Consider the following 13,485-nt stretch of genomic DNA (forward strand, 5'->3'; position numbering starts at 1 on the left):
ACTTGATTTTGCTTCCCATGATTGCTAGGAGGCTTGAGCACATTGATCCATGTGAAACATTTTAGAACAGTGCCTGGCACATGGTTGGTACTTCATACATGTCACATGACCATCCCTGATCACTAAGCAGTGGGGTAGGATACAGCTTCTGTCCAGAGCTTTTCAGCCTAGATGAGTGTCCTTTGGTTTTCTTTTCTCTGAAATGAGGTGGGTACCTGGAAAAGTGGGTCCTGGGGATCTGAAGGGAAGCACCACACTGCCCTCAGCCAGTCCCCCTCAGAAACCTGGTCCTTGTGTGGTTGCCTCGGCACTGGCTCCCTGTGGGAATATTTCCCATCCAGTGCTTGGCAGCTTCTACCTTCGTAATTACAGAGGCTCAAGAGCCTGGCTCTGGGTGGCTACGGCCAGGAAGCCACAGCTTGAGGACCCAGCCCAGGCACACACACTCTCAGACCAACCCCTGCCTGTCCATCAGGAACAAGCTGACCAACTCATCTGCTCCCTTCTTAGAATCTCAGCTGCTGATTTTAAAACTGGCCTAGCATCCCACCACATCTTTACTGGCTATGTTCTCCACTCACATACACAGGTTCTGCTTTTCCAACACCCTGCAAAGCTAGGCCATTAATATCTGAACGGTCTAGGGTGACTTTTGGCTGGGACCATGTTGGTAAAGAGCTCCGGCCTAGAGGGAGTCTTGAACCCTAGGAAAACCCCTCCCTACTCCACAGACCTCCAGCAGCCCTGGAGATGCCCCTCCTCATCAAACTACTGCCAAGGTGGGTGGGACCAGCCACTGGCCTGTGGTTCTACTCTATCATTTGGGGCTGCCTTTCCTGGAACCAGACTCAGCCTTAGCAATTTGGGGGCACTGCGTAGCCACTCCTTTCCAGCTTAGCCACACAGCCCTGGCTTGGCAGGGCAACTCCCCAGATCACCAGGGGCCAGGGACAAGGTGGCCACAGCCTTATCTTGACCCTCAGAGGTGTGGCAGTATGGCCATTGGAGGTACTAGGAGGCCAAGGCAGGGGGCAGAGAGCATAAGGAAGAGATAAGAGGCCTGAGTTGGGTTGGTCCAAGCCTTCTGTGTCCTGCACCAGTGACCACAGAGCCTGAGGGACTCCTGCCTCTACCTCTCAGAGGTACATGGAACAATAGCCAGGGACCAAGCAGGAGCTGGGCTGAGCTGGCTTTCAACCTCTGGGGCTTTGCTCCCATTGTCAATCCAAGTCTCCTGTCAATGCCCACACCAGTTGTCCTCACATGCTTCACAGAAGCTGTCCCCTTAGCCTAGGCCTGGCCCTTCATAGTCTGCTAAGCCAAATCCTGATCCTTGCCTGGGAGTCTCACTCAAAAGTGACACAGAGACCACAGCTGGGCTCCGGGTGACTCCAGCAAGTTCTGCAGCTGAGCCAAGGGCAGAAGGAGAGGCAGGAGACCAGAACTGCGTCCCCTGTCCCCTAGCTCTGGCAGTGCATTATCTTTGCCTGCTCACCCCCTCCTAGCCAACAGGGGAAGACCAGACTTCACAGGATCTCACTGCAGGGCCAGGGCTAGCCTTATCCATAGGTGAAATAGGGCCCGCTACAGTGTCCTTCTAAGTGCCCAGAAGTGGCTCCGTGTCTGGTGAGGAGGTCCCCATTGTCCAGGCTGAAGACTAGGCAGACAAGGACAGCCTTGCCCAACTTCCTTTCATTTCCTTCCAGGAAATGCCAGCCCAGAGGCTCATTGTACATCCTGGCCAGGTTAAAAGGGCAGAATCCACAAACCAGCTACGGCCTTAGAGGCCTAAGCCTCTCTGCACAGGGACCTGATCCTTCACCTGTGCCCCACCCACTCCAAAGAAGGCGTTCTGAGGTTGGCATCTAACTGCTTCCCTAACCCGAGCCTGCTCCCATGTACACTGGGATCACAGACATTTCAGCCTCTTGAGGCTGGAGGGAGATAGTGACCCTATTGAGGGGGCCATGTGCCCTGATGGAAACAAACAAACAAACAAACAAACAGGCAGTTTAAAACTAGGAGATATTAGCACTCAGGGAGACAGAGGCAGGTGGATCTCTGTGAGTTCAAGGCCAGCCTGGTCTACAAAGCTAGTCCAGGACAGTCAAGGCTACACAGAGAAGCCCTGTCTCGAGAAACAAAACAAAACAAAACAAAACAAAACAAAACTCAACTAGGAGATACGGCTCAGCAGGTAAAGGTGCTGATACCCAGGCTGATGACCAGAGTTCAATCCCTGCAGTCCATACTGCAGAAGGAAAGAAACAATTCCTACAAGCTCTGACCTCTACAAGCATGCTATGGCATGTGTGCACACATGATAAATAAATGTAAATTATTAAATTAAATAAATAAAACCTGGAGCTGGGCTGGGGATGGAGTTCAGTTGGTAGAGTGCTTTGCCTGGCATGCCGAGTCCTGGTGCTACATAACCCAGGGACGGTGGCACATACCTGTAATCCCAGCACTTGGGAGGGCTAGGCAAGAGGAGGCAAGAGGATCCAGAGTTCAAAGTCATCCTCAGCTATATAGCAGGTTAAAGGCCAGCCTGGGCTACATGACATTCTATCTAAAAAAGGAAAAGAGGGGTTGCTGGAGAGATGGTTGAAAGCACTGGTCACCCTTGCATTGCAGAGGACCCGGGTTCAGTTCCCAGCACCCACATGGTGACCCACAAGCACTTCTAACTTCAGTTCCAGCGTATCCGATCCCTTCTTCTCACCCCTCCCCAGGGCACGTGATGTACACGCATGAAATGACTACACCTAACATTTTTAAAAAAGTAAAATAAAAAAAGTATTAGACACCCGACTCAGACCAGAGGATAGGGACACTTTCTGGAACAAGGGCACACAATGACAGGATCTGCAGGGAAACAGAAGCCAGTGATTGCAGCTCCTGGGACCATGTCTGATGGGAGGCCCAGAGAGAGCCAGGGCCACCAGAAAAGCTGTCCTGACACCACGTGCTCACAATACCCTTGGAGCAACACAGCAAGAAAGACAAAATCATTGAATATAGATTCAGGGATAGGAGACACCTTGAATTACACAGCAAGGATAGTTTGGTCTGGCAAAGCCAATAAGTAGCAAGACATTAGGCCAGAAGCCACTCTGAGCCTGGGGATGAGGCCAGTATTCTGTTAACCTCCTTTGTTCTTATCTCTGTCTGTCCTCGAGATCTCAGTCCTCCCACCCCCATGCCCCAGCAGAAACAAAAGCCACTTCCTCTGCCAAAGAATCTGGGGAAGGGATGAGGGTCTCCCCTCTCCCAACAGCCCCATCTATGCACAGCAGCCTAGGCTGTGGCCCACAGCCCTTGCTGCTTTCCTGCCCTAACCACAAAACGGGACACTTAGGCCTAGCCAGGGCTGTAAAGGGCCCTGGGTACTTCCTCTAAGAGGTACTGACCTCTGGGAGGTCAACGGTAGGAGGTTCTAGCAGGAACAACAGGAAGAGCCTTGAGGAAGAAGCAGGGGTCTGGGGCTGGCCAGCCGGCTTTGAGTCACCTGGCATTCCAGGACTCTGAGGTTTACCTGGGCACAGCTGCCAGAAAGGTGCTCTGAACACCACACCCGGAGCCCTAATAGGGATTTCCCCACAGTGTGTAGACATGGCAGCAGCCAGGACAAGGCTACCCAAGGTGGCAAGAAGCATGTTTATCCTCATGGTGACCACCTCTATTCAGAGTGCGACCCTGAAGTGTGTCTTGATACCCTGGGCCTCACTTTCCTTATATGTCTGCCCTAAATAGACTCAACTAGACAGGGGAACAAAAAGCTTGGAGGAGAATAAGCCCCAGTCTAGTACCACAGCCCTGAGGCTCAAGGGAAGCCCCATGTCTGCCAGGCTTGTGTTCCTGGCGGGATCCCTGTGCTCATCACTCCTTCTGAGCTTGTGTTAGTGAGTGGTTGCCATGGATACTGGTCTCAGCTTCTTTGGCAGAAAAGGACTCCCCCAGGGCAAGGCTCTGTCTCTCTTCACCAACCCCCACAATGATGCCCAACTCCAGGTGCTGAGAGTGGCACAAGCTGGATTAAAGGGACAGAAAACAGGTCTTGGAAAGGGCACAGGTGCTCTGGAGATGTTGAGGAAGGGTCTTGGTTATCAAATTGTCACTCACCAACCACAATTAGAATTCAGGGTAGCCCTCCTTGGCTGTGCCTGCTTCCAGGAGCCAAGTATGACCATCCTTGGAAAATGGGGAGCCCAGGGGCAGAGGCCACTCTAGCTCCAGGAAAAAGAGCCAGAAAGGGAACTTTTCTCCCGCCCTGGAATCCACAGGTGTCTTTGTTCTCCTTTTCTGCATCTGCACAAAAAGGTGGAGGGAAGGATCCAGACCAGGCTGCTAAGCTAACTCAGTGTTATCCAAGTGAACCAGTGCTGTGGGAGCAGAGTATGGGGGCCCAGCCCTCCTTCCTAAGTCTGAGGCTGGCCGCCCTCAGGGGGTTCCCATGGGGAGAAGAGCCCATAATTACCTGGATCACTGGGTGGCGCTGGGAATGCTAGCATAGAGGCAGATGCCACCCAAGTTCCCAGGGCAGAGACCAGCTCTGGTGCAGAAGGGAGGGGCTCTCGCTAAGGTATCCCAAAGGACAGCCTGAAAGGGACTGTCATATACAGAGAGAATGAGGAAGGACATACTGGTTAGAGGCACAGCTTGGGCCTCTGCACAAAAGAGCAGGCAGCTGACAGTCTGTGAAGCCCTCCCAGGTATCTGGCCTCCACCCAGGTACCCTGGGTACATTCTCATTCATTCCATACCAGCGCAGGTGGAGGCAGAACCTGGCCCACAGGAAGCTCACGCGCTGGCTGCAAGACCATGTGACTGGAAAGCTGGGAAACTGATGCAGCTGGATACAGAGTCTGGTGGCAAAGACTCTAACCCTGCACTGTTTTCTCCTGTGACCCCAGCCATGTGAATCTGACCCGAGCTGTGATGGTAAATCCAAATCACCCAATGATTTGGAAGACAATATGAAAAGAAATGTAAAAGTATCCCAGAATAACATAAGAACTTTGCTGAACAAGTCCTGTCAAATAAAATGTATTATTTAGGGCTGGGGGGTGCTTGATGCATAAAGGCTGGAAGCATGAGGACCTGAGTTGTATCCTTAGCAGCCAGGCCTCAGGCCACTGAGATGATTGGAGAACAAGGGCTTCCGCTGTCAAGAATAACGACCTGAGCTCAATTCCCAGAACTCACAGAGGAAGGAGAAAACCAATGCCTGTTAGCTGTCCTCTAACATCCACACCTGCCCACACATAAAATAAATAGTTTTTTAAAAGCCAAGCTAAACTGCATGCAATTGTGCTCATGTGTGCTTGTAATCACAACACTGGGGAGGAAGACGCAGGTGATTCCATGGCACTCACTAGCTAGCCAGTCTAGCTTAATCAGCAAGCTGCAGGCCAAGGAGAGACCCTGCCTCCAAAAACAGAGTGGTCAGTTGCTGAGGAGCCACCTCTGAGGCTGACTCTGGCTTCCACATCCACCCATATGCATATATGCACCAGCAGGAACATGTACCCACACATGCACACTTACAAATAAAATATATTAGCTACACATGTTTCTTTCTTTCTTTCTTTCTTTTGTCTGAAAACTGAACATTTTGGCATTCATATGTATCTTGCATTAATTGCACTCCTCTGGACAGAACTGGCTATGCTATGAGAAAACAGAACTGTACAGGAGGGATATAAAAAAAATTAAAAAGCAGAAACTCCCTGTGCTTTGATGAGGTTGCTGGGGCCAGACTGTGAGGTTCTTAGGGGTCAGGTAGGCCCAAGCATCAAAAGTACCCACACAACAGAGTGTCTGTATGCCTGCCTCTCTCCCAGCAGGACCAGCAGACAACAGGTGGACTCAGGTCCTGGCATAAGACCATGAAAGCCATAGTAGTCACCATAGAGATTGTAAATATTCCTAAAAACCTGATCTCAGGGTCAGGAGGAGGGAAGGCCATCATAAAGAAAGGAGGCAGGCTTATCCGGAGAGGAAATGATGCATGCTGTTTTGGGGATGGGGGCGGGGGATAGTGCACAAGCTCACGCCCTGGGCAGCAGCACAGTGAAGGATGCACAGCTCAGGTATGTGGTTGTCCAGAGCTTTCCAAACTTTCCTCCCCACTGTGCATCCCCCACCCCATTCACCAGAAATCTGCTATCTTAGTCTCCCACTCTGCTCTAAGCATTGGTGAAGGTAGATAAGCCCCAGGCCCCTCCCCGAGCGGGTTCCACCTACCCCTCTCTGCCTTTGGCCATGGTTTCCTCTAGGGACCTCGGAAGAGGTGGTCTGGGGCCAGAATAAAACAAGTTGGGAAGCATGACAGCACTAAAAGGCACTCCAATACTTTCTACCTAAGAGAGAAGAGACCCACGCCAGGCAGAAAGGGGGGGTCTAACACCTGCTTTGCTGATCACATCCCTGGGCAATCTTGGATAGAGTTGTTCATGGGCCTGAGTTCCTCCAGCTGGGAAGAGCCTGTTCTGCAAAGTGAAGACCCCCAATGTTCTCTGGCTTGTCCTCACAGGGTGGCACCTAAGATCCTGAGTCCCAGGCAGCACATCACTTGTATGGTAGGTTGGCACAGCTGAGGGTACACTATGCTCTTGCTCACCAGAGAAGGGAAATAGTCTTTTAGGGACAGCCTGACCCAAAAATTGATGCCACTGGCACCTACTTCAAGTTCACCCCCATGGAGGGACAGAAAGCCAAGAGTGAGTGGGTGTACAAGCAAGAGTGGGGTGGCAGTTTCTGCTCTCCCATTAGAGTTCTTTCGTTCTACTTGACACAAAAACTATTCAACACGGGAGAAGACTGAGGACCAAAGAAGAGCACCCAGGTACCCAGAGGTGGCATGCACAGAGCTCTCTTTTCCCAATCACCATTGAGTTTTCTTTAGTGTTGTACAAAATATTCGAATCATCCTATCTCTCTTCCCTTCCTTCTCCTCTCTCTCATTAGGTTCTAGACTAGACTGTCAGATCCTCGGAACTGCTCTCCTCCGCAGGGAACCCTGGAGGCCAACCTAGTCAGATTCTTTTCTTTACAAAGCTGCATTATCCTCAAGCAGGGCTCTAGCACAAGTCCCTACGCCTTGACCCCTGCGAAGACAGGGAGAGAAGCCAGCAGAATAGAATCCCAGAGCCACATCCACCCTAAGAGGCCCAGGGATCAATCAATTCACAAAGGGAAACAGACCTAAATACAAGCTGAAACTGGCCCAAGGTCACACATCAAGCACAGCCAGGACAGAAACCCAGTTGTATCCATTTCAGTCCCAAACCTGGGGTTGATTCGCAAAGATGCGCAAAGAGCATGAGGCTGCCTCTTTTTAGACCCCCCCACCCTCCAGGCCTATGCTCTGCCCCTGGCCCCAAGCGCCAAGGAACAGAAGGAGGCGTCTTCAGGCCTCAAGCCAGGGCCAGCTGCAAACCGCATCCTGGGTCCCCAGGCAGCGCGGACCCGCCCCGCCCCTCCCTCGGCTCCCCGCAGGCCTGAGCCTTTGTCAGCCACGCGCTTACAAGCTCACACACACACATCCGCGCCGCCACGCGCGCACACACTCGTGCTGCCTGGCGCACACCCGAAAGGGGCGCACACACTGGCCGCACGCATGCGGGGGGGGGGGCGGTGGTGGCGGAGGCTGAGAAAAGAAGGAACAGACGGGCCATGCACGCACAGACGGCCTGGGCTAGAGGAAGAGGAGGAAAGGCCCGGGAATCTGCAGCTGCAGAGGGAGGGGGCGCACAGGCGAGAAGGCAAGGGGGACGCAGAGGAGACTCCGGGAGGACAACGATGGGCCGTCAAGGGCTGAGGACTCACTGGCTGCTCCAGGGGTGGCAACTCCACCAACCCCTGGCACAGTGAGCGTAGGGTGCTCTGGATTGGACCCGTGGAACACGAGAGTATCACTTGAACAGATTAGGCACTCTCTAGAGGGCTTGGATCTAGGGGGCTGCAACCAAAAGCTCCCTAGGGCACCTGGGATGGAAGGACCCCTAGTCCTCGGGCTGGATGGGGCATTTGCTCACCTGCCACGGTGTACCTATCCAGGTAGTTGAGCACGTTGCCCAAGCTCAGGATGGCAGCGGCTGCCCCCCGCCCTCGGCCCAGGCTGGCGGGTTTGGGGTGCTGCGCGCTGGGGCCCTTGGCAGCGGCTGCGCAGCCCGGGGTGCCGGGGATGCTGGGGAGTCCGGACGGGACCCGCCTCACGCTGCCAGACAACGTCTGCACCTCTTCGTCGGCGGGCAAGACTCCGGCGCCCCCGGCACCCCGCGACCCGCAGCAAGCGCTACCTCCAGCCCCTGGCTGGGTCCCCCGGCGCCGGCGCCTCCGCTCGGCGTCCGCCTCCTCCTCCTCCGCGCCGCCCGCCGCCGCCGAGGCGCATTCCAGGCACATCATGCCCGCCGGGACCGGGGCGGCGGGGGGCGCGGGGGGCGCGAGGGACGCGAGGCCCAGCCCGGGCCCGCTCAGTGCGTGCGCGCGCCGCGGAGCAGCCGCTGCACCATCCCGGCCGGGCCCGTCGGCTTCTGCGCTGGGGCTCCAGCCCAGGCTGCGCCGCTGCTACTGTTCAGTCGGTCCGACGCGCGGCCCCGGCGGCTCTGACAGCTGCGGCCGGGCCCGCCCACCAGGCTCGTGTCCAATCACCTCCGGGCTCAGGCTACAGCTCCGCCCCGCACGTGCTGACCCGGGAGGGAGGTGAGGGTGTGGGGGAGCCTGGCCGCAGAGCCCCACCCGCCTGACGGGGGCGCAAGTCACGCAGGAGCCATGCAACCGCGGAACCTCGGGGATCAGAGGGGATTACGGGGACGCTGCAGCACTGATTAGGATTTAGGTGAGGGAAGTAGGATGCCCTAGACCCTACTCAACTTCCACCCTGCCCCTGCGGTGGGAGAGGACCCCTAGGGGGCTGAGGCCAAGGGAGGGCCAGAGCTTGAGCTATGCATTTGAAAAATGTCTCAGATGGTCAAAACAGGGGCACCTGTTGGAGAGCTGGTGGCACCAGCAGCTACTCACCTTAATTCAATCAGTTTAGGCAGGACTGCCTAAGAAACATGATTGGTGGACCCAGGCCACAGACCTCATGAAAGGCACATAGCTCTCCTCTCTACAACCTACCATAGGCCCACTCCTGTGTGTACACCCTGACCACATCTCTACCCCCACAAAGTGGAGCTTGTGAGAGGTAGGGCTTGGAATTGGGGCCAAGCAAACCAGGAGGGCCTCCTCAAAGCCAGGCATGGTGCCCCACACCTGTAACCCCCAGCACTTGGGAGGCTGCGTCAGGAGAGATCCTGTCTCAAAATAGAGGGAGGTGAGGGAACAAAGTGGAATCTGAGGGTACCATCTCCCCAAAGCCCTTAGTGAAAGCTGGAAAGCTGTATCCTAACCCAAATTTGCTCTGTGTGCAGCTTAACACTGAACAAGACCTCTACTATTTTACCGGGTCTCTGTTTTTATCTAGAGTCTAAGAGCTGGAATGGGGTTTCCGTCGGCTCCGGAGAGCAGCTGGGTAGCTTCTATGTACAGAATGGTCTTCCCAGGTCCAAGGAGCTACTTTGCATCTCTCTCTCTCTCTCTCTCTCTCTCTCTCTCTCTCTCTCTCTCTCTCTCTCTCTCTCTCATTCTCTCTCATCTCTTTCGGGCTTTGAGTAAAAATAAGTCCATGCTGGCTATGGGAGTACAATCTTGTAATTCCATCATCTGGGAGGCAAAGGCAGGTGGATCTCTGTGAGTTTAAGGCCAACTCTGAGTTTCCAGGCCAACATTCTCTAAATAAATAAATAGTTTAAAAAAGAAAGAAACTAAAACCCAGTATAACAGATTCTCCCTAGCGTGTGCCAAGCCTTTGGTTCAAATTGGGGAGTGGTGTTAATTCAGACAGACCCTCAGAAATCTAGTGGTTTCTGTCTGTTTCACAGACAGGGTCCAGGTCACCAGAGTGACCCATCATAAACAGACAACTAGTCAATGGTCTGGTTGGTACTAATCCAGGGCTCTGAAATCACCATCTAGTTTGAAAGCTTCCGTGCTATTGTAGGCTGCTCCAGGACCCACGTCCACAACAGGAGCATCTTGTGAAGGTGTCGGCCACAGTGAGTCATAGCATAGCCAGTGGATGACAGAGCATGAGGCACGCACGCGCTTGCGTGCACACACACACACACATACACACACACACTCCACCGTCTTAGTGAGCAAAGTTAATCCCCAAGCTGGTGTTTCTTGGCGCCTTCAAGGTGTCTTTTAAATTCTGTGAAGTGACTAAAAATATGCTCCACTGTGTTGAGTATGAATGGCTGTGACAGGAAGGTTAGGAAAACAGATTTCATTCTGAAAGTTGCCTGCTGCCTCTTTCCAGCTGGCTGAATTCTGGCTTGCAAAGTCAGTCAGGGGGGATTTCAGTGGGTGGCCAGGGATAACAGGTGATTAGCAGACAAGTACAGACCCAGAAGCTCCATGGGGCAAGAACTGGGCCCTCGCAATGATTTCCAGAACGACGTGACTGTGCCAGCTAGAGGACAGTGTGCCCAGCTGTGGATCTGGGAGGGAGGCTCAGCCATGGCTTTGCACTCTACCCAGGCTGCATTTTCCCGCCCCTAAACCCTCACCCTTTCACAGCCTTGTCCAGGGAGGCAAGTTTTGGTCTTTGATCCATTGCCCTTAATTGCCTCCCCTGGTTGAATTCTAGAGCAGGGAAGGAGGGCAGACTTTTAAGTCCTTCATATTTGGAGCAGGGGAGGGGGGAGAAAACCCTGGTTTGCTGCCAGGAAAGCCATCCATCCCTACTATAAGACTTCTAACTCAAAGGAAGTTTCTGGAGTTGATCTCGTGTAAGATAAAGGGTTCCTATCCACAGGCAGGGTGATAGAAACAACAGTAGGGCTGGAGAGGGTTCTCAGTAGTTAAGAACACTGGCTGCTCTTCAAGAGGGCCTGGGTTCAATTCCCAGCACCCACATGGCAGCCCACAACCATCTGTAACTCCTGTTCCAGAGAACCTGACACCCTCACAGAGCTATACATGCAGTCAAGGCACCAATGTACATAAAATAAAAATAAATTAGTTAAAAAAAACAAACAACAGTAAGCAGGGAAGAGCTATATGGTTGTGAGTGAGTGAGAATTTTATGACAACTCCTGGTAGTGTTCTAGGACTATAGGTTAGGGTGGCCTGTGGGGTGTTGTTTGTTTGTTTGGGGCAGGTTGAGATAGAGTCCTGGCTGTCTTGGAACTCACTATATAAACCATCTCATAGAAGTCTGCCTGTTTCTGCCTCCCAAGTGCTGGGATTAAAGGTGTGAGCCACTATGTCCATCAGACTTGTGGGTTCTTCTTTTTTTTTTTTTAAGGTGGTTTTTAAAAATTTTTATTTATTATGCCTTCACTGATCTGCCTGCATGTACACCTGCAGGCCAGAAGAGGACATCAGATCACATTATAGATGGTTGTGAGTCACCATGTGGTTGCTGGGAATTGAACTCAGACCTCTGGAAGAGCAGTCAGTGCCCTTAATCTCTGAGGCATCTCTCCAGCCCCCTGGGTTATTATTTCTATCTCTGGTGAGGAAGCTGAGAGGCTCCAGGGAAAGAAGCAATCCACCCAAGGTGTTGCTACCTGCTAAGTTAGTACTTCCCTGGTTCCCACCACTGCCCACAGCTTCTGCAGGGCTGTTTTCCCTGGCCATGGTGAGAATCTAAACCCAGCAGCAGCTTCAGACAATGACTGCTGCATATGAGCTCTCACACACCTATGATTCCAGAACTCAATAAACTGAGGCTGGAGGATGACAAGTTTCAGGTCAGTGTGATCTACACAGTGAGTCATTGTCTCAACAACAATGTCCAGAACAAGGAAGGCACAGAACATTAGGTGCAGCTACTCCAAGGATAACTGTATTTGGGAAATGGGGTAAACGAAGATATTTCCTTATTGAGAGACTTCTCAGATCTTTGCTATAAGTGTGCTGGCTAAATTTATGTCAACTTAACACAAGCTACAATCATTTTGGAGGAGGGATCCTCAACTGAAAAACTGCCCCCACTAATTTGGCATTTGAGCAAAGCCTGTGGTGCATTTTCTTGATTAATGATTGATGTGGGAGAGCCCAGCCCACCATGGGTGGTATCATCCCTGGGCAAGTGGTCCTGGGTGCAGTAAAAAAGCAGGCTGAGCAAACCATAAAGGACAATGCAGTGAGAAGTGTTCCTCCATGCTCTCTGGTTCAGTTTCTGACTCCTGGTTCCTGCCTTGAGTTCCTGCCCTGAGCTCCTTTAGTGATGTGTAAATGTAAGTAAAATAAATCCTTTCTCTCCCAAGTTGCCTTTGGTCATGATGTTTTGCCATAGTAATAAAAACTTTAACCAGGACAATGAGTATGTACATTGTGAGTCTCCCAGGGGCAGGGAGAAGCTACCATATTCCCACAGAACACGTTGTAAGACTATGGCTCTATGCACCATTCTGTGAAAACATGCAATGAGTCCCAGCAAGGCTGATGAACTGGAGATCACTTCCTCTCACCTCTGCCACACCCATATGGTAGCATCATCTTGGCTTAGGCTGTGGTAGCTTCTCTTGTCACTTGGCACACTCTTCAGGCAGGCTTCACCTACACATGGGCTCTCAGTGGTCATTCATTTATTTATGATACCCTGACCTCTACCTCTAGACAGTCCTAACTGCCAAGTTCTAGTTTCACATACAGTCTTCCATACATCCTCCTAGCAATCCCATGCGCACCTTAAGATCAGCATATCCCAAAAGGAACTCACAATCCTTTCTTCACATCTGCTTCTTACCATGACATCATTTATCTCCTAACCCATAATGACACCAAGGAGAAATCATATGGGCTATTTGTGACTGTCTTACTTGAATCCCTTATTTAGATATAGCCTGTTAAGTCTCAATTTCAATGTTCCCCACTTCCCACTGATGTATCTCAGGCCTCCTCAGATGTCTCACTTGGACTGCCTATTTCCATATGCACCTCCAGGCTTTTTCCATGGTGATTGATAGTAATTTTTCAAAGTATACCTGTGACCCCCCCATCACTGCCTGGCACAAAACCTCTCCACAGATCTCTCCGTGGCTTCACAACCCTTCCTGGCCCATATTTTTCTGGCCTCAGAGCCTCCTACATATTTCTAGCATATTATCTCATGGTAAAGGATTTGAGAAGTCCTTCCAAGGATAGGGAGCTCCCCGGTTTGACAGTCGCATACCTCCTGGGCAAGTGGCAAAAAATGGCTCATTTGTTTGTAGTCGGTGTTTACCCTTCACCAGAAAAGCCCTTGAGTCTCCTAACAATGGGAGTAGGGGATGTCTCTGATTCAGGTGTTTGCCTTTGGAGTGCTTTCCCCCACCTGGGCTGCCTTGTCTAGTCTCAATAGGAGAGGATGCTCCCCACTACTGCTCTACTGCCACTTGAGGTGCCAGGGTGGGTTGGTACCCCTTGGGGCCTCCCCTTTTC

The 13,485-nt window shown here is 52.3% G+C and overlaps 1 protein-coding gene across 2 annotated transcripts in view; it reads right to left on the minus strand.

Moving 5' to 3' along the window:
- Positions 1–8,446, minus strand: part of Spns2 (SPNS lysolipid transporter 2, sphingosine-1-phosphate) — a 36,670-nt gene extending 28,224 nt beyond the window's left edge. For both annotated transcript variants that reach the window (XR_007833109.1, XM_051168224.1), the window contains exon 1: positions 8,043–8,446. Coding sequence is in view for 1 of the 2 variants with exons in the window: in XM_051168224.1 (XP_051024181.1) it covers positions 8,043–8,412 (370 nt within the window). In the remaining variant the exon portion in view is untranslated. The remainder of the gene's footprint in view (positions 1–8,042) is intronic.
- Positions 8,447–13,485: the final 5,039 nt, after the last annotated feature.

The sequence above is a fragment of the Acomys russatus genome, chromosome 25, assembly GCF_903995435.1.
Source record: "Acomys russatus chromosome 25, mAcoRus1.1, whole genome shotgun sequence".
Classification (NCBI taxonomy): domain Eukaryota; kingdom Metazoa; phylum Chordata; class Mammalia; order Rodentia; family Muridae; genus Acomys; species Acomys russatus.